At 29.9% G+C, this 22245-nt stretch overlaps 2 protein-coding genes and 1 long non-coding RNA gene across 3 annotated transcripts; 1 reads left to right on the forward strand and 2 right to left on the reverse strand.

Annotated features, from left to right (window-relative positions):
• The first annotated feature begins 1728 nt into the window (after positions 1 to 1728).
• LOC107002091 lies at positions 1729 to 3193 on the forward strand. Its single transcript, XM_027912208.1, has 4 exons — positions 1729 to 1845; positions 1939 to 2710; positions 2801 to 2902; positions 3115 to 3193. Exons 1-3 carry the CDS (start codon positions 1729 to 1731, stop codon positions 2884 to 2886), a joined length of 975 nt encoding a protein of 324 aa, XP_027768009.1. The 3' UTR covers positions 2887 to 2902; positions 3115 to 3193.
• Positions 3194 to 8404: 5211 nt separating this feature from the next.
• LOC107002061 lies at positions 8405 to 9133 on the reverse strand. The gene is made up of 3 exons (XM_027912189.1): positions 8824 to 9133; positions 8649 to 8730; positions 8405 to 8535 (listed from the first exon to the last, which is right to left on the reverse strand). The coding sequence occupies exons 1-2, from the start codon at positions 9131 to 9133 to the stop codon at positions 8651 to 8653; spliced, it is 390 nt and encodes a 129-aa protein (XP_027767990.1). The 3' UTR covers positions 8405 to 8535; positions 8649 to 8650.
• Positions 9134 to 10666: 1533 nt separating this feature from the next.
• On the reverse strand, positions 10667 to 12559 carry LOC114074466. Its single transcript, XR_003574869.1, has 2 exons — positions 12426 to 12559; positions 10667 to 10712 (listed from the first exon to the last, which is right to left on the reverse strand). It is a non-coding gene; the product is annotated as an uncharacterized LOC114074466 (long non-coding RNA).
• Between the last annotated feature and the right edge of the window lie 9686 nt (positions 12560 to 22245).

Here is a 22245-nt window from a genome sequence, read left to right on the forward strand (position 1 = left end):
GATCGTCTTCTCCAACCCGACCTCCGACAGCTTCAATTTTTTCTCCGGTGGTCTTCTCTGACCCGCAGCTAGCTGGTAATCTTCGACGATCGATCACTTCCGTTTTTTGAATAATTTTTTTTTTGAAAACCCAAAATTCACAAATTAGGGTTTTTGTTTTTTCAGGTTATGTCTTCGGAGGAAGAAAGACGATTCTCCGGCAAAGTTTATAGCCGGAGAAACCATAAAGATGTTTCTCTCAATCATATTTATTAAATATAATTGCTACATCGTCAATTCGTCATTATTTTTTATAGTTATCGTCTTATATGAAATAAAGATTTATATGAAACAGACTCTCTACTTTCTAAGATATGAATATGATTTGTGTAATCATTATTCTCCCTAGACTCCACTTGTTAAGCCGCGAAGTTGTTATCTTACATTTCAACAAGTGCACATAGTCTGCATCTTTAGAGACATGTCTATTTTAATCCATAAACTAAAGGAGACATCTTTTAAGTTTGCCAATCATTTTTCTTGAAAAATAATGATATGTTTATATATCGAAAACCCTAGCTAGTTTGTTTTCAAAGAGCTAAATTTATTGCATCCAAAAATGGTAGTAATGTTTCGTTTAGTTCTCGTTAACAAACTTGATTTCCTTATTGCATGATTAATATTTATAATCTTGCGATATATCACCTTATCTTAGTGAATCGACGATCTTTGAGGGTAAAAGTGTAAAAGTCATATAATCAATGGCTACCTAATTAAGGTACATTTTCACATAAAATTTTGATATAAACGTCGAAGTACAAAATCATGACAACTTTAAATGTAACAGCGATACCATAAATTCCGATAATATCATAAAGCGAAAATATTGATGGTAAAAGCCCGTTAAGCTTCATGGCAAAGTACTAATACACTAAACTAGAAGAGGAAGTTGAATATACTAATATTGAATCTTAAATAAAGTGATTAGAGTTAATAAAAAGAACTAAAATATTATATAAGTTAAACTTATTATACTAATATTAAATCTACAAATATTTCAATAAATGAATAACTCATTTTCTAATCAACAAGTAAACAATTCGTTTACATATAATTAGCCTTTAAGAAAATTAATAATAATCAAAATTCAAATAAATTTTTATACTAGTGCAAATTATAGAGAATAATATAACTCTACAGTTATATTTTGATATAAAATATAAAAATAATTAAATTCATTGATGTCCAATTTTTTTTTTAAATTTATGGATTTTAAAAATAAAATAAATAAAAAATAATAAATTGCACAAAAATCTAGAACAGACACAAATCCCGAGGAATTTATCCTTGTCGGAAAAGTACAAATGCCAAGTCATCATAACTTGACTTAAAATATTAGTATAAATAATCAAATTTATATTATTATTATTACAAAAAAAAAAAGAGAAAAAGATTCAGGCAAGTTAAATTCCGGCGCCGATCATCTTCTCCGATCTGCCGCCGATTTTCTCCGATCAGCTTCATTTCTTCGCCGATCCAACACCGATCACCTCGGATAACTTCCTTCACTTCTCCGATCTTCGTCTCCGACCCGAAGCCGATCGTCTCCGACAAGTTCGATTCTATCTCCGATCATCATCTCCGAGGCGGCGGCGGCGGTAATCTCTTCCGTGCTCCTCTTCTTCACTTAGATTTTTTTTTTGATTTTTTTAGGGTTTTCAATTTTGGGGTTTTTTGTTTTTTCAGGTTATGGATTCCGATGAAAGACGATTCTCCGGCAAAGTTTATAGCCGGAGAAACCGTATACCTTTGAAGAAAAATGCTTCTCCGGCCACTGCTGCCGGTGTGACTGCACCAGAGACCAAGGTAAGAACTCAGATATATCTTTTGATTAACAATTGTTTTTTGATTTTTTTTTGGAAACCCTAAGTTTCCTAATTGGGGTTTTTGATTTTTCAGGTTACATTTCCGGTTAATTCGGATGAAAGACGATTCTCTGGCAAAGTTTATAGCCGGAGAAACCGTAAAGCCAGCTTGAAGGAAGGTGTTTCTCTAGTCACTACCGCCGGTGAAACCACTCTAGAGACCAAGGTTTCAGAAACCCTAGAGGCGGAGCAACCGACCAAGGTAATACCTCAGGCAGATCTTTTCGTTACTGATTCCACCTCGGGATTTGTGCCTGAAGGTGGTGTGGAGTTGGGGGAAGGTAGCCAGCCTAACCGGTCATTGATTTCTAGGGCTGAAGATAGGGTTAGGGTTAGGTTAAATAAGTCGAGGTCGCTTGTTGCGATTGGAGAAGCTAGGAGGGTTTTTGAGGGCGAGCTTGACGAAGTCAGGGGAATGGTGACGAGGGTTGAAGCTAAGGAGAAGCTTCAACAAAATTCAGGCAAACATCGCGGTTTAGTTTTAAAAACTACTCGTCCCATTAGCTCCTATAGAATTCCAAGATTTACGGCTGATTTTGAGTTGAAAAATCGTTGCCCTAATTTAGCGGGACGTGTTGATGTACCAAAGCATCCATTTCGTCCACCTAGTCTTGCATCTATTGCTAATAATGTTATAGTTGAGAGGGAGAAGAGGGATAGAAAGCCGAATAGGTATTACTATAGCTCTGATTACCTTCTTGAGAACGACAAACTTCCTTTTGAAATCTACAAAAAATCGATGAAAAAACCCCAAAAGGAGGCGAAGAACAAAGGGTTTGCTGCTGGATTGAAGGAAGGTACAAGTGGTAAGTGCCTTCTTTACGTATGTTGAATCATCGTCTTAACCATTTAGACAATACGCAATATATCACCTCTCATTGTTTCGTGATGAATAGGTGAAACGCGTAGAAGCATTCATGTTGAAGATGTAAGAGAGGCGAATAATGGAAACAGTGATTCAGGATCATCCTCTAGTGGATGAGGAGCTAGGATTTGAAGTAAGTGTTCGTTAACTAATATATTTCGACTTACTACTCTCTTTATGGTCAGTTAGTATCAATGTTGTGAATATTTTACTGAATGTTTGTTTCCTTAGTGTTCTATTGTTTCCAATCTTAACATATATACGAAAAATCGAGAAATTTTAGACCATTTTCCAGAAATGTTTTAATACATTCACTCAAACTGTTCTTTTGAACTTCTTTTGCAGGAAATTTGTGTTACTGATCAGAGGGGCATTTTGATTTAAACAGTCTTTTGTTTATGGAAATGAATTTTATGTATCATTGTAATTTACATTGGAAAAATTATAGCACCTGTAACATTATATAGTTAAGTTGCTTGATGAGACATGTTATCTATTTTTATTGAATGAAATGTTTGTATGGAGTATGGAGATATGCCTGTCTTGATGTAGTTTGTATGTCACATTTAACTTTCAGTTGGTAGATGAGATTCTATGTTTTGAATAAAAAAACAACAACTATTTTCTTACCAGCTATGTTGCTAGGACTCTAAAAATATTGTCGTATCTGTGTTTAATCTTCTTTAAAAGAATACAATATTTTTTGGAGGATCGGACATGCATTCATCGACATTTTTTTTAAGAGTCCAAGTTACCAACCCAAGCTTAATTAGTAGTCCTACCATTTATGTTATGTCCTTGTTAGCTTGTCTCATAGTTATATATATATATATATATTGCATCCAAAAATGGTAGTAACATTTCTTTGATAAACTTGATTTTTTTTATTCATGGTTAATATAATTTTGCGATATACCACCTTATCGTGTAAATCTGACGACCCTTGAGGGTAAAATTGCATGTACTAGTAATAGAGGGATTATTATATACGTAGATTAACTATTCATGTATGAGTTATAATCTCATCTATCAATAAAATAATATATAAATCGACTCATAGCTTATACAAAATTTATTTATGTTAGTATTGTTAAATGATAACCAAATACTGTATTTGGTAGTGATAGAATTTTTACATAAAGCAACTAAAAAAGCTAACAAACATGTATAGTCTTAACGTTGAGAGCCTCTTCGAAACTCTATAAAATATTTTATTTGGTATGATGAAATTACAAGGATTATCTTAACGCCAAGAAGCAATATTGGATAAATATTTCTAATTATTGGGCTCTAATACAGATACAAAATAAAAATAGTGCTCAATTTATATAAATATTTTTAATTATTGGGCTCTAATACAAATACAAAATAAAAACAGTGCTCAATTTGTATAAATATTTTTAATTATTGGGCTCTAATACAGATACAAAATAAAAATAGGGCTCAATTGGGGCGGGTGTTGATTACAACCTTTGTGGGGTGGGGCAGGTTATAATATTTGTAAGGGTTTATGTACACACTATTCTCTTCCACAAGTAGAGTCTCGCAAGAATAATATTTTATTTTTTATTGAGTTAAAGCCCGGAAGAAAATAGTGTGTACATAAACTCTTATATATGATAATGCATTGTCATGAGATAAGCTATCGAGAGAAGGAATCGAAAGAATTTGTTAAATATGAGTTTGAAGACTAAACTCCACAAGGACATTGAATGACATGAAATGTTGATAGGTGCATGTTGAAAGATTCAACACGAAACAGATAAAGTAATAAATATTTGGCTTTCGATCTGGACATTAAAGAATTTTTTTTTATATCAAAGGAATCTGTAAAGTTATTATTTTCTATAATTTTCACTTTTATAAAAATATATTAAAATTTTGATTATTATTAATTTTTCTTAAAGGCTAACTATATAATAAGGAATTGTTTACTTGTTTGATTAGGAAATGAGTTATTTATGTATTAAAACTAATATCGACATAATGAGCTCAGCATTTTAAATATTGTGTTAGATTAGCATTTTACAAAGTTTCCAACTTTTTTTCCTAATTAGATTGGTTGCAATAAAAGAGGTGTCAAAAATAAAAATAATATTATATATTGTTACTTATCATTTACGAGTTGTTTGGTTTAAATATAAGGTCTGATGAAATTAGTTATTCTGAGATAAGTTATGTCGAGATATTTCTCATTAATTGTTTGGTTTGCACTTTTTTGCTTTCAAAATAATATGTATTATAAATTTTAGGAATAAGTTATTTGCTTACAAAAATACCTTTCATTAATATGAAAAGTGACGTATAAAGAGAATTTAAAGGGATATTTTTATCGTTTACCTATTTTTTCCCAGATTGTCAAAAAAAGATTTACTTCTTCTATTTGTTTTCCATCTCCTTTATTTATTTATTTTTTTGAATAATTGGATGAAGAGAACCGTTAAGATTTTAGAATATGAGTAATATTTTAGTGTTTTTATTAAATCTAATCACCTTTGTTAAGATCAAATATTTGTAGATTTAATTCCTCTTCTAGTTTAGAGTAATAGTAGTTTAACATGAAGGTTAACGAGCCTTTACTATCCATACTTTCGCTTTATGATAGTCCCATAATTTATGGTATCGCTATTACATGTAAAGTTATCATGATTTTTCACTTCGAAATAGATATATAAATATTTACTTGTACATACATTTATATCAAAATTTTATGTGAAAATGTACCTTAGCTAACCATTGATTAAATGACATTTACACTTTTACCCTGATCAACGATCGTCGATTCACGAAACATTACCCATTCATAAAATAGACATGTCTCTGAAGATACAGACTATGTGCAATTGTTGAAATGTAAGATAATGCCTTGGCGACTTAACAAGTGGAGTCTAGGAAGGATAATGTGTACACAAACATAATTCATATTCTAAAATGTAGAGAGACCGTTTCATATAAATCTTTATTTCATATAAGACGGATCCTATAAAAAATAATAACGATATAGCAATTATTTATATATATTTCATCATTCAAGATACTATGATATGCAAAATCAATGAACAAACTCCATATAAGGATACTGAATCATTATGAGACAAGCAACTAAGAAGGCATCCAAAGAAAACCAAACCAATTAAGTTCAAACAAGAATTGAAGACTCAACTCCACAAGGACATGACATAAATGACCAGACTAGTTGCTTCGACTCTTCAAAAATATCAATGAGAGCAGAATCATTCAAAAATAGTGTATTTCTTAAAAAAACAACAACATTAGAGTACGAACAACATAGCTGATAAGAAAAATGTCTCCATACAAACATTCATTCAACATGTCTCATCAAGCAACTTAACTAGATAATGTAAATTACAATGAGACATATGATTACACCGGCGGTAGTGGCTAGAGAAACACCTTTCTTCAAGGTTTTGCTGTTTTTCCGGCTATAAACTTTGCCGGAGAATCGTCTTTCTTCCGAAGCCACCGGAAATGTAACCTGAAAATATAAAAAAAAAACCAATTAGGAAACTTAGGGTTTCCAAAAAAAAAATCGAAAAACAATTGTTAATCAAAAGATCTGTCTGAGCTCTTACCTTGATCTCTGGTTCAGTTACACCGACAGAAGTGGCCGGAGAAACATCTTTCTTCAAAGGTGTACGGTTTCTCCGGCTATAAACTTTGCCGGAGAATCGTCTTTCATCCGAATCCATAACCTGAAAAAACAAAAAAACACCAAAATTGGAAACCCTAAAAAAATTTAAGTGTAAGAAGAGGAAAATGGAAGAGATTACCGCCGGCAGCACGGAGAAGATGATCGGAGAAGAAATGAAACTGATCGGAGAAAATGGCGGCAGATAGGAAAGATGATCGGCGGCGGAATTAAACTTGACTGATTTTTTTTTTTTGTAATAATAATATTAATTTGATTATTTATATAAATATTTTAAGACAAGTTATGATGACTTGACATTTTTTTGTACTTTTCTGACAAGGATGAAATTCTTGGATCTTGTGTCAATTTTTCTAGATTTTTGTGCAATTTATAATTTTTTATTTTTTTTATTCTAAAATAATTTTAGAATCCATTAAAAAAAAAAAAATTGGACATGATGAATTGAATTATTTTTATATTTTATATCAAAATATATTTGTACAGTTATTATTATTCTCTATAAAATGCACTTGTATAAAAATATACTTGAATTTTGATTATTATTAATTTTTCTTAAAGGCTTAACTATATATAAACGAATTGTTTATTTGTTGATCAGAAAATAGTTATTCATGTATTAAAATTAATACTAGTATAATAAATATCATTTACCTATTTATCTGAGGGTTGTAAAAATAATATATATATATTTTTTAATCTTTTGGGATGAAGAAAACCCTTAGGAGCTTAGAATATAATATTTTAGTTCTTTTTATTAATTCAAATCACCTTTGTTAAGATTAAATATTTGTAGATTTGATTCCTCTTCTAGTTTAGAGTATTAGTAATTTGCCATTGAAGCTTAACGGTCTTTACCATCAATACTTTTACTTTATGATATTGTCAGAATTAATAGTATCGTTATTTTCATTTCGAAGTAGATAAATACTTATTTGTATATACGTTTATATCACATTTTTATATGAAAATGTACCTTAGCTAACCATTGATTAAATGATATTTACACTTTTACTCTGGTCAAGGATCATCGATTCACAAAGATAAGGTGATATATCGCAGGGTTAATCAGGAAATGAAGTTTGTTAACAAGAACTAAACGAAATATTACTACCATTTTTAGATGCAATAAATTTAGCTCTTCGAAAGTGAAATAGGGTTTTAGATATATAAACACAACATTTTTATTGGCAAACTTATGTCTTAAAAGATGTCTCCTTTTAACTTGTATCCATTAAATAAAATAGACATGTATCTAAAGATGCAAATATCGTATACACCTTAAAATGTAAGTAACGAGTGGAGTCTAAGGAGGATTGTGGGTACACAAACATTATTCATATCCTAGAAGGTAAAGAGATTGTTTCATATATATCCTTAATTCATACGAAATGGATCCTATAAGAAATAATGACGATATAGCAATTATATATATCTCCATCATTCAAGATACTACGATATGCAAAATCAATGAACAACTCCATATAAGTATACTGAATCGTTATGAAACAAGCAACTAGCAAGGCATAGAAAGAAAACCAAACCAAGTTCAAACATGAGTTGAAGACTCAACTACACAAGGATATGACATCCAGACCAGTTGCTTGGACTCTTAAAAAATATCGATGAGTACATGTCAGATCTTTAAAAAATAGTGTATTTCTTAAAGAACTGACATAGATGTAACAATATTTTTAGAGTGTCTTCAACTCCACAAGGATATGACATCCAGACCAGTTGCTTGGACTCTTAAAAAATATCGATGAGTACATGTCAGATCTTTAAAAAACAGTGTATTTCTTAAAGAACTGACATAGATGTAGCAATATTTTTAGAGTCCGAACAACATAACTGGTAAAAAAAAAAATATTGTACACTTCATCAAAAACCAGAATCTCATGAACTCTCATTTCTACCAACTGAAAAGTAAATGTTACATACACACTACATATCAAGAAAGATATGTCTCCATACAAACATTTCATTCAATAAAAATAGATAAACATGTCTTATCAAGCAACTTAACTATGTTATACAATTTATTTAAATTTCCATAATGGTTAAATCAAAATGCCCCTCTCAGTAACACAAATCTTCTGCAAAACAAGAAAACAACAGTTAAAAGATTAGAAACTCAGTATATTTGGAAACAACACAAGACTAAGGAAACAAAGATTTAGTAAAGTAAATAATGAATTGTTGTAATTACCACTAGGATGATCCTGGAGCGCTGTTTCCATTATCCGTCTCTTTGTCACCTTCAACATGAGTACTATCAGTACGCATTTCACCTATTCAATCGTAAAAACAAAAGGGATACATGATTATGTTTATGTCTAACCAAATTAAGACGATGATTCAACGTACGTACAAAAGGCACTTACCACTTGTACCTTGTTTCAATCCAGTAGCAAACCCTTTGATTTTCGCCTCGATTTTGTGGTTCTTTGATTTCTTATAGATTTCAAACGGCAGTTTGTCCTTCGCGAGATAATATTCAGTGTTGTTGTAAAACCTATTCGGCTTTCTGCTCCTCTTCTCCCTCTCTAGGGTTTGATCATTTGGTACATCAATGACCTTTTCCGGTTGCTCGGTCTCTGGTGCAGTTACAACGGTGGCAGTGGCCGGAGAAACATCCTTACGGATTCTACGGCGATAAACTTTGCCGGAGAATCGTCTGTCTTCGGAAGACATCACCTGAAAAAAACAAAAACCCTAGTTTATGAATTTAGGGTTTTCAAAAAAAAAATCAAAAAAGGAAGTGATCGTCGAAGATTACCAGTTAGCTGCGGGTCGGAGTAGAAGATCGGAGGAGGAAACGAAGTTTCCGAGGTGATCGGCGTTCGGTCGGAGATAATCGCCGGCCTATCGGAGAAGATTGTCGGCGCCGGAATTTTAAGTTGTCTGAATGATTTTGCAATAATAATTTGATTATTTATCTACTTTTTCAGTGACCAAATGATGACGTGGCACCTCGTTCTTTCCGACCAGGTGTCTAGATTTCTGTGCCAATTGTTTTTCTTTTATTTTTTTTTATTTTATATTTTTCAGTTTCAAAATATTTTCCACCTAGGTATTAACGGAGAACTATATATATTATAGTTTAAAATATTTTGAAATCCGTACAATTTTTTTTTTATTGGACTTTAATGAATTTAATTATTTTCAAAATATAGTTAGATTTCAAAATTATTTTCTGTGATTTTTTTTAAAGATTTCAGACGGTAGTTTATCTTTCCCAAGAAGATAATTAGAGCTATTGTAATGTTGATTCACCTTTGGGATCGATCCTTTTCTCCAACTCTACAATTACACAAACCGAAGGGTTGTAACATTGATTAGATCACCTTAGGGATTCTCATCTCACTCTCTACAAATCCACAAATCGCGGGGTGGTTATTTTAGGAGGACGAGGAATCAAAACTAAACGATGCTTGTTGTTAGCATTGTGAAGTGAAGTCTCCTTAACTTCAACCATTCTCCTAATGTCATCTTGCTCGCCCTCTAACCTACTTTTGACATTTCTAATCTCAGCTTATTTCGATTCATTTAAAATTATTCTAACCACCTCCTCACCACTACAATTACCAGCTAATTCCATCTGTAACGACCCTCTTAGTCGTTTTACAAATTCCAACTATTATTTTTATATTAATCTTTTTAATAGTTTTGATAAATAATTTATGACTTATAAGAGTGACTGATATGATTCTCTGATTTAATAAAGGATTATTTTGTTGCTAATAATAATTGGAAAAAAAATAAAAATAATTGTTGGAATTTGTAAAACGACTAAGAGGGTCGTTACACTTAACCACTAGATTTGGATCTAGCAATGCATTATCATAGGCAATAAGAAAATTATTTGGATCTAGCAATACATTATCGTTGGCAATAAGAAATTTATTTGGATCTACCAATGCATTATCATTGGCAATAAGAAAATTATTTGGATCCAGCAATGCATTATATCAGGTATTAAGAAAATGAATGGCAGAATTATTTGATTGAGTCAAGATACAGGGCTTTTGCTGGAGATGAAATTGTAAAAAGCCAGAAAAAAGACATGATGATGAAGTCGTTTAACATAAACAAAAGTTGGAAAGCAGAAAGCCCTAGTACAGACTGACTTTCAAACAGTGTAAACAATGATAAGTACCTGCTGCAATGCATATTCGGCAATTGGCTTAGCCTCACGTGCCCCTTGATAATCAACAGGAGGTTTTCCAGGTGCAAACACCTTGATGGTAGGAAATCCTCTGATTCCATATTCCTAAATCACGAATACATGTGTCAATTTTATCACATCTGAATTTATCCTGAAGTGTGAAACAGAACTCTAAAGTCCACCTATTGATACTCTGATGATGCTTGGGATCATTAAATTTAGAATATTAATTGATAAGATGCATAAACGTGCACAGAACAATGAGAAAAATGAGAGCAGCAACGCCATAAGTCCAGAGATCAAATTAAGTTTAGAAATAGGTCAGAAATTCCAACTCAAAAGACTCCAACCAAACTGCAGTGTTTTTTATATGCGGAAAGTGCAATACAAGATTCGTGGGGCTTGAAGTGAGACACGTGCTTATTTGAAGTGAAGCGCACAGTAATGAGGATTAAAATAACTCGCCATCCAATATAATATAATGCTTATATTGAAAGGAGTGACCAATCACATAAGAATCGATTTTTGCACCATTATTTGAAGCACAAATTTCTCTAAAGTGCATGACAATAAGACCTTACTTCCTTGATTTAAGCGATGAGGCAGTGCCTTTTAATAAGACTAAGCCATGTCGTCCAAATTTCATTGAACTACTCAGCTTCTTCCCATATTTTATTAGATCGGAATCTTACTCAGACTAGGGAAACTATAAGTTAGAGTGTGGAGCAATTCTAGATTAGTTAACAATCCTCCTGGTAGTCTAGAATTATTCTCTCTTGTAAGTATCGGAACTACATGAAACCAAGTCCTAGAAGCTTCAGTAGCCTTTGTGAAAATCAAAATAAAAGAGGATAAAGTCATCGCAACTGCACACAAATTGAGTGATTCTTTAACTTTTTGGATTGTTTCAATATTTCTTTAACCATGCTAATCAGCCAAAGATTTTATAGATTTACACATTTCAAAAAAGCAGCATGTTTGACAAATTTAACCTAAGTGAGCTGGATAGAATTGTTTAGCTAATTTTCTCCTCACCTTTATTTTAGATATACAACCATATTCTATACATCCGAGGAACTTCCTTAGCATGTTAACATTGCACCAAATGCCTCAATTATAGTTCCTAAATAATTTCCAAGGCTTATAAGCCAAAAACTGAGTGATTGGCCATAAGTCGAGCAACACCTATCGATGTTACATGAATCTAGGGCATGGATATGTATTTGTTTAAGTGTAAGTCTCTGCTGGGTACGACCAAATATAAACATACAAATAAGGGGGTTTAACTCTCGTAAACTAGCTTGATAAAGATAGGGGTATGGACCTTGTCAATCACAGCCATCTCTAGTTTATTCTATTCTCAAAAGCGTGTTGCCAAAAAGCTCATTTCCGGTCTGTCTTGGTTCCAGGCCTCCACGGTCGTCCAGGTGAGTATGTACAGTTAATTTTAGTGTGTAGTGAAGAATTTGCACAAAGTGGTCATACCTATGTCCCACCAATATGATACGTCAACTAATATGAGTGATTTTTAGTTGAATGATTTCAGTGACACAAGGCAACATGCATCTGACTTCTTTTTCATTTTCCAAAGAAAGATGACAAAAAAATCATCTTTACATGTTCTTTCGGTTGTTATAAATCACGAGTCATACCATTTTCAGCACGTTATCTCTGGTCTATAACAAATATCACACTAAAAGATCGCATTTCATCATCCACATATCCCTATCTGATCTTATTCAGGTTACAAGGCAGAAGATAGTATAACCGAGGAAGTACATGGATATGCATGTTTAAGAAAACATTAACTAAAAATACCTGCGCCAGGGATTTGTGAGCATCAGCATCAAGAGCTGCAACCGTGGCAACACCTTTCAATATGGTAGCTGCCTTTTCCCATGCGGGTGTCAGAGCTTGACAATGACCACACCAAGGTGCAAAAAACTCAACTAAAACAANTTCTTGGAGATTTGTCAGGTAGCTGTTTCCATCGCAGCAGACTTTCTTCTCCTTAATTATGATCTTGTTCTATTCTAGAAACAAGTTCATTAGAGACTTGAGTTTTTCTTTTGAATCAATTGTAATACTTTAGAGGCTTGTACACGTGACAACCAGGTTTTGGGGTACTTTTAAGTAACTTATAAATTTTCCGCATTTTATTGTAATTTTAGGCTGACTTGTCTTGGTGGGATAAGACGAGTGCCATCACGCCCATTTTTGGGTCGTGACACCATCACTTCTACTCCACCTTGGGGCACATCTTTTTTCTTAATAATCAAAATGATTAGTGTTAGGTACTACTTTTACTGGTTGCTCTCCATTTAGGGCTTCTGAAACCTAATGACATCAACGGCAACCACACTAAGTAAGTCCTATTCGACATGCTCGACTCAGAAGAAATTGAGGGGTCATCGATCCCGGATCATCCGTATGGACAGTCACCCTCCAAACAAACTGAGTCATCCCAAAGAATAATTTTTATATTCTGTAATAATAAAAATATTAATTTGATTATATAAATATTATCAGTCAACTTTTAAGATGACATGGCACTTCCCGACAGTGATGTAGCTGTTAAATTCTCTGTCCATTTTCTAGATTTCTATGCTATTTAATACTTTAATAATCTTGGCGTGAAAATTATTTCCACTCTTAATTTTGTTTGAATTTTTTTTCCCAATATTAACATAAAATAAGTGTTTTTGACTTTTATGTATGCCTATTTATTACTTAATTATGATTAAATTATCTACTAATGAAACAAGTTTTCCATTAAAGTAAATTAGATATATGTGATAACTCCCTCGGTTTATAATTATTTGTTTAATTTTTTATTTTTATTTCTCCATTTTCACAATAAAAAAAGGATAATTTTTTTTTATTCATTATATTCTCAATTAATTAATTTTGAAAAAAGCAAAACTTTTTTAAAATCTGAATATTATTTTCACCCATAATTTTGACCTTGTAGGTGTTTTGATCATAAATTTAAAATGACTTTTGATTTATTTAATATTGATTTATAAAGTCAGATTATTATATATTGCAATTGCAAGTGATGATCATCAATCTTTTGGTGTCATTAACTTATGCAAATATCGTTTTTTAGTCTATTTATTTCTATTTTTGAAACAAAAAAATAAATCTAAAATAAATCGATATTGAAATATTTGGTGAGCGATTTTATATTTGTCCTAACTCAACAAATCACATTTCTATGTTGTGAAATTAGTGAAATTAGGTGTTAGGCCTAACTTACACCCCAAAAGCTAGCCAAAGGGAGGAGGATTACCCAAGCCTTATATAAGGAGTCCACCCATCTCATTAACTACCGATGTGGGACTTTTGTCATTCTTTAACACCCCATCTCACGCCTAGTGCGTGGGCAAATGGCAATTTTGATTTTCGGAAAATGCATTGTGGAATACTCGAAAGCTTCTTTTTTTAGTCCAGCAAGATGGTAAGCATAATATCAAAAAGCAGAAAGAGAAATGAGACTTTTTTTAATCGAATTTTCTATTTCATATATTTTATTTGACTTTATATAAAAATATAAAAAATGGGAATTTTTTCTTGTTGCTTGAATATTAACTATTCAATTAAAATGAAATATTACAACTATAACAGACATTTTTGTTTTCAAAGTTCTTCTCCGGAAAAAGAAGTTCACGACCCGTGGGTCTTCTACCTCCACGCGGCATTGCTCCGTCAGGCTTTCGCTCATTGCGGAAAATTCCCCACTGCTGCCTCCCCGCAGGAGTCTGGGCCGTGTCTCAGTCCCAGTGTAGCTGATCATCCTCTCGGATCAGCTACTGATCATCGCCTTGGTAAGCTATTGCCTCACCAACTAGCTAATCAGACGCGAACCCCTCCTTGAGCGGATTCCTCCTTTTGCTCCTCAGCCTACGGGGTATTACCAGCTGTTTCCAGCTGTTGTTTCCCTTCCAAGGGCAGGTTCTTATGCGTTACTCACCCGTCTCCAACATCGGGTGAGACAGACCCTTCTCTGATACCATGTGAAATTAGGTCTTAGGCCTAACTGACACATGTTAGTTTCGAAGGAAGAATTATGAGAAATCTTTCATTCTCAAGTCTCTATTGTATTTTTCTCAACTAGAATATAATTGTGTTTGATTGTATGTTTTGTAACAAGAGATGAAAAATTCTTTATTTTAAATTTATGAAGATAAATTCGAAAAATAAGTTCGGATTAAAGTATTTTTAAAAAAGAAATAATTAAAATCCAACTTCAAATTTTATAACTAAAACACTAATTTTGAAGAATTAACGGAAATAGAATTTTTTTTTTTTGAATGGGGAATAATCAATAGTATAAGAATGACTACATGTAATCAATCACATCTACCATTATATTATAGAAAATTTACAAAAAAAAAAAAACTTTATTATAGATGTCTATTTAAAGGCAAGTGTATGATAAAATGATGTACTATTTTAGCAAGTGTATATATTTAATTTATACTCCCTCCGTCCGGTATTGTTTGTCATAGTTTCTATTTTTAGAGTCAAACTACAAAAACTTTGACTAACATTTTAACATTTATTTTTTCATCATATTAATATGCAAAAAAAATTGAAATTTATAGTACTTTTATATAGTTTTAAAATATCTATTTTTTTTAAAAAAATATCGAATTAAAGTGATTCAATTTACCTTTAAAAATCAGTCAAATTGACTTTCAATAAGCGCACTATGACAAACAATTCCAAACGAAGGGAGTACAATATAGTTCGAGTTTAGGTACGATTCTTAGTTCTAATATTTAAACGAAACAATCATTAAGTTTGAAGACTGAATTTATATTTATTTAGTTTCAGTAAAATTTCGATCAAATTTAAAATATTTATAATCTAAAAAATCATAAGTTAAAAGTTAACTACTAATATATTTATAAAAAAATTATAGACGGATGACTAGGTTTCTTTGTAGGATTTTCATCAAGTGGCAAAATTAGATATATACAATATGGATAAAGAAACTTTTAGAAAGTCAAATGATAATTAATTAATTAGTACTACAAAAATCTTTGTTATTACGTAATTATTATACAGAAAAATACCATATGGATATATATGGAACTAATTAGTAGACATGCAATACCACATCATGAAGTTGATTTTCTTATATTATGCATTGTCATTATCATGATATAGGATTAGTAATGGATTAAATGTCAACTAAAATTTATACTTAAAACCCTTGATACTTGTGGAAAGTCTATGTGTAATCAAGAAAAATAATTGGCTTTATAATATGCTTTAAAAGATCTTATATCATCACTTTGAAAGTTATGGTGGAATCAAATAAATAAATAAAGGTATTTAATCTCCTTAAATTAAATAACAAAAGCTTTTTTTTTTTTAATTTATAAAATAGAGATTTTATTAATGAACATTTGTGAGTCCAGTCTGTTTATTCCTTGATTCTTCGCTGTTAAATATTATCTATATTTGAGGGTCGTTACTCGTTAGTAGAGTATTGCTCGAATTATATGATGATAATTAAGGATCTTCTTTTGATATATACACTTGATCACCAAGAACATAGAATATCATTCTGCTTTTTTAAAAACACAATATTCAATATCTTGATCTCTTTATTAATATTAAAACTTTTAAAAAATTCTATATAATTTTTTTCACATATATATATCATCTTTGTGTGGGGATTATGTCATATGTGGACCTATATGAGGTAGGCACTAATAAGGTTGACCAAAATATAGTGATACCAAAATTAACACTTTTTTGGTTTGTTGGATAATATTTCCATTTATAAAATAACAAGAAAACATAGTGGAATTAACCTTGTGGAGTCCAGAAGGAAGACAATAGAGTAACCCCAAAGGTCATAATTAAATAATCGATATGTTGAAGATGTAATTAAGTAAATATTTTTTATCAATTTAAATTTTCTAAACGAAATATTATACAAAATTTTATCTAAGAAAAGAGATTTTTAATATGTTGGACCCATAAGAAAGAATGCAAGGAGAGAGTGTTGACGACAAACAAATTAAATTAATAAAAATGTGTTTTTAAATTATTATATTTAGATGAGCTCATTATACCATTCAAAATATAGTATGATGAGTCAAAAATACTAAAATCAATAAAAATGTGTTTTTAAATTATTATGTTCAGATGAGCTCATTATACCATTCAAAATATAGTATGATGAGTAAAAAATATTAAAATCAATAAAAATGTGTTTTTAAATTATTATGTTTAGATGAGCTCATTATACCATTCAAAATATAGTATGATGAGTCAAATATACTAAAATTAATAAAAATGTGTTTTTAAATTATTATGTTTAGATGAGCTCATTATACCATTCAAAATATAGTATGATGAGTCAAAAATACTAAAATCAATAAAAATGTGTTTTTAAATTATTATGTTCAGATGAGCTCATTATACCATTCAAAATATAGTATGATGAGTCAAAAATACTAAAATTGATAAAAATGTGTTTTTAAATTATTATGTTTAGATGAGCTCATTATACCATTCAAAATACAGTATGATGAGTCAAAAATATTTTATTGGTTGAAAATATTATATACTATTAGGCTTATGGAACAAAGATTCTTTTTTATTTGAAAATATTATATATTAGGAGACTGCTGACTCATAAGGTTGAAGAGATTAGGTAGGCATTTATATAGATGGAGTTAAATATATAAGTATATTTGATTATACTTTTTATAAAAGAAATTTAAAATAAGTATTCTTGTTTAAATATAATTTTCAAAGTAAAAAGTACTCTATTCGTCCAGAATTATTTGTCATGTTGCGCTTATCGAAAGTTAATTTGACTAATTTTTAAAGGTAAATTAGATCACAATTAATTCGATATTTTAAACAAAAAAATTAGATATTCTAAAATTATATGAAAAATACTATAAATTACACTTTTTTTTGCATATTAATAAGATGAAAAAATACATCTTAAATTGTTAGTCAAAGTTTTTATAGTTTAACTCTAAAATATGAATCATGACAAACAATTTCGAACGGAGGGAGTATATTTTAGAATACATATAAGTCAAATAAAGTGGAAAAAAAATTGAATGTAAGAAGTCAAATGGGGCTTCATGACAATGAAAGCAATATTTATTGGGAAGAAAAAGGGAGGTTTCTTTATGAAAAAAAATAATAAAATTGAGTGGATTTTCTTTTTTTGATTGTTGTGTTTTGCAATGCTGGGCTAACTTTTGTTGGAATGTTAAAACGTTTGAATAGAAAATAAAGAGCTATGACTGATGAAAAGTTGTGATTTTATGAATAATTGTGATTTTTATTAAAAGTTGTGATTTTTATAAAGAGATGTGACTTTGATGAAAAGTTGTGATTTATGAAACTTTTATAAAAAAATTACGACTTTTATGAAAAATTGTAACTTTTATAATCAACAACTTTTATGTTATATTATTCGCATTTTAGTTATTCGATTATATAGGACAATTTAATAAATTTAACAAGCAAAAGGCTCCTAACTCAACATCTTGTTTGTGAGGGTAGAATTGAGGGTCGATATATATATATATATGTATATATATATATATGCACACACTTATACTCGATTATTTATTTTTTTTTACATAAATTATGTATTTAATTACTCTACCAAAAATATATATATCCGTTATCCAATAGTCTCATAGTCTAATGGGTGGGTGGTGGGGATGATATTTTATCTAAACACAAAACAAACGTCAATTTTAATAGAATAATTTAGCTTTTAGCTAATAAATAATTCGATACCAAATAAATAAATAATAATTGTTGAAGAAAATTAAATGAGCTAAAGCTATATAATAAGACTCATTTGACCCTTCAAGGTTATGTAATTCCATTAGTGTGCTAGCCAATATAAAGTCCAAGTCTTAGCATAAGTTAATTATGGCTTGGACAAGTATATAATTTTTACATTATTAAAATAATTTGGCATGTGATCATGTACTACTATTTACTACATTTAATATAGATATTTATTAAGTAGATTCATCTAATTATTTTTTTAAATGATGTAAATTGTATTTAAATGTGTGACTTAATAATGAGTAATAAAATAAATTTGTTGAGCGAATCATGATGTCTAAAGATTAAATTTTAGTGAGGATAATGTGCACTAAGTGACCCGAGAGAATCGGGTGAGTTTTAAACAGTGTTGATTCAGAAATTGTAAATAGTGATTGTGATAGCCAATCATGTGACTCAAATATAATCTTTTTTGCGTTTTCACAAGACTTACCGAGTACATATTAGCAGGTACATATTAAATTAATTTTAGATGTGTATAAATAAATTAATAATATAATATAAAATAATAATGTGAATATGAATTCTTTAAAATTTTATGTAAATGTCCTTTAGTAATATGTATAATCACAAATCATATGGATAATAGACGGTACCAAAGTATGTCACACTCCATCACATAAAAACAAAAACAAATACAAACACAAAAGTTGCATGAATATTCACTTGAATTTCTTTTTTGTTTTGTTTTGAATATTCAAATGGCTTCAGTGTGTATTTGGTACAAATAAAAATATTTTTCTAACCATAAATGTATTTCTTATCTTTTTTTTTTGTATATATATATAAAGTTGCATGAAATATTCACTGGTTTTCTTTTGAATACTCAAATGGCTAGTGAGTGTTTGGTACAAATAAAAATGTTTTTCAAAAATGTTTTGTATATATATATATATATATATATAATGTTGCATGAAATATTCACTTGTGTTCTTTTGAATACTCAAATGGCTAGTGAGTGTTTGGTACAAATAAAAATGTTTTTCAAAATGTTTTGTATATATATATATAGAAAGTTGCATGAAATATTCACTTGTTTTCTTTTGAATACTCAAATGGCTAGTGAGTGTTTGGTACAAATAAAAATGTTTTTCAAAATGTTTTGTGTGTGTATATATATATATATATATGATAAATTTGTATATAATTTAGATAACTATATATTGTGGGAGGTGAAGATTGTGCGGGGGAATTGAGCAAAATTTTTAAAAGAGCAATAAAAATTGAGGATCAAACCAAAAGGCAATATTTAAATGGAAGGATGAACGTCATTAAATCCTTGATTGAACGGTGCACGCTAACATGCTCCTTACAAGAAGGCATGTCAGCGTGCGACTTCCAACCAACGATTTAACATCATCTATTCTTCCATTCAGATGTTGCCCTTTTGGTTTGATCCTCAATTTTTGTTGCCCTTTTGGAAATTTGGCTCAATTTTTTTTTCTTTTGCCCTTTTTGCTCTTGACGTGAAAATAAGGTGTGTTGAAGGTCTTGGAGGACACAATCCGTATAGAATGTCACTTGTGTAACTTGTTTTTCGTACTTGACCATTAGAAAAGTCTATTTCTTCATCTTTATGGAATTTATTTTCTAGCAAGAATATTTTCTAAATATTTTAACTAATCGAACATGAAAAAATCGTAAAACTGCACCTACCAAAATACACCAAAATGGAAAGTAATAAAAAACTAAGTTGAGTTGTTCTTTCAAGTGGTATTCTTCACGCCGCATATATACTTGTGCAACTTGATAAATATGACCCTCCTTAATTAAATATAATGAAATTTAGTATCATAATGGTCTATATAAACCCAAACATTGTTTACATTTCATGCAATTAATTACCTTATTAAGAGTTCCTAACAAAAGGTTAATTTTCTTCAAAGAAACAATGGCTAGTTCAATTAGGTTTTGGTTATGCTTCATTCTTATCTTGCTTTCATGTCCTCGCTTCGAAAGCCGTCCACTCGGGCTATTTACTCTGAAGAGAAAGGAGACAACGATGATGGAAACTGCTCGAAAAATTATACGAGAGAGAATGAGGCATGCAATCAAGTATGACGTGAAACGACTAAGTCCTCGTGGACCTAACCCTAAGCATCACTAGGGTACATTAATCGCAAAAGGAGGTAGAGATGAAAATAAGATTGAGACACGCACTAATTAATTAAGTACGATGTCTAACGATTAAGTCCTAGAGGACTAACCCTAAAAATTAAATCACTAGGGTATCTTATAAGATTATAGAATTCATGAACTTTTATTTTTTTTTTTATATATATATATATATATATATATTATATTATTGGAATAAATCAATTGAGAAACGCTCTTTATATAATGTGTTATTGTTTGTCTTGTACCAAATTTGCACACCTAACAATAGTTTCATGTTGATTTCATTTCAAATTGATTGTCTTTTCTATTTTTCAATATTCGCTTAATTTTTGAAACTTGATTAAATTAATATAATATTTTAAATTTTTATGTTTATAAGTAATACAAGTTATAATTTTTTCATGTCAATATGATTATATATAAAAAAAATATTAGTCAAATTAATAAAATTTAACTCTTAAAAAATATAATATAACAACTATTTTAGTATCGAAAATATTTATTTGTTCATATCATTAATTAATTAATATAGAGGTCATGTATGGACTAAAATTGGTATTGCCCACTAAGATTGACCAAAATATATTGTATTAATATTACCTATCAAATTAAAACTTTTTGGTTAGTAATTGCATCATTTCCCCTTTAAGAAAACAACGTTTATTTATTTAAATATAGTGGAATATTGTGGAGTTTATAATAAGACAATCTTTAAAAGTTATATGCGTCATAGTAGATTCTTGAGTCGATGATATATTAAAAATAATTTTTTATTGAGTACTTGAGGATATATTGAGACACACTTATTCTTATTAGATTTTTTAAATAAAATATATTAAATATTTATTGTTATTATTATGTTCTTGTTATTATAATAGATTCATATATTAAGAAATAGTTTAATTTTAGATCTTCTTCTTCTTTTTTTGTCTTTTTTAATTCTTCATCTGGTCCTTAAGTTAAGAAGATTAACAATTTTCTCATTTTTTTTCCGCGTAATTTGAATTTCTAATCCATCGATTGATGATGAAGATATTGAACCACTTGATCAAGTCTCGTTAATTACTTGTCAACTTTAAATTTTTTATTTTAATTTTAGTTATAAAAGTAAATTAAGAGCCATACAATATTATGATTTATGATGTAGGATGATATGTTTAACCTTACAAGTTATTTTTATTGGATAATCGTGATACTCTTAAAAAATTAAAGTTATTCATTAATAGAAGAATAATTTTACTAATTAATAAGATATCAGAGTGGATGATTGACTCATTTTGTACTAGAAATAATCACAAAAAATTCATTTGATACTTTTAAATATTTATTTGTAAATTTATTCCACTATAAAGATAATTAATGATCACTTGTGATTCTATTGAATCACAAAATTTTTCTTTTCTATGAAAAAGACATGCATCAATAATTTCATTTTTTTTTATGAATTATTTTCTCAACATGTATGTCAATAAAAAAAAAAGTTATGCATTAGTAGAAGAATTTTTTTTTTTTGGGAAGGAAAAATATTATTTATTCCTTACGAATATTTTCAGGTAGTGAAATTTTTCTTTTTGTTAAACCCATAAAAAGGCTACTTTTACTTTTAGGATTATACGAGATTTATTTGATTATGAAATTTAATCCTAAAATACATCACTCCCCCCCCCCCCCC

This window comes from Solanum pennellii, chromosome 10, assembly GCF_001406875.1.
Source record: "Solanum pennellii chromosome 10, SPENNV200".
NCBI lineage: Eukaryota > Viridiplantae > Streptophyta > Magnoliopsida > Solanales > Solanaceae > Solanum > Solanum pennellii.

Coding starts and splice junctions, on each gene's coding strand:
- LOC107002091 (XM_027912208.1), top strand. CDS start 1,729: ATGGATTCCGATGAAAGACGATTCTCCGGCAAAGTTTATAGCCGGAGA. Junction 1,846..1,938: donor TGACTGCACCAGAGACCAAG/GTAAGAACTCAG, acceptor TTGATTTTTCAG/GTTACATTTCCGGTTAATTC. Junction 2,711..2,800: donor ATTGAAGGAAGGTACAAGTG/GTAAGTGCCTTC, acceptor CGTGATGAATAG/GTGAAACGCGTAGAAGCATT.
- LOC107002061 (XM_027912189.1), bottom strand. CDS start 9,133: ATGTCTTCCGAAGACAGACGATTCTCCGGCAAAGTTTATCGCCGTAGA. Junction 8,731..8,823: donor ATTGAAACAAGGTACAAGTG/GTAAGTGCCTTT, acceptor ACGATTGAATAG/GTGAAATGCGTACTGATAGT.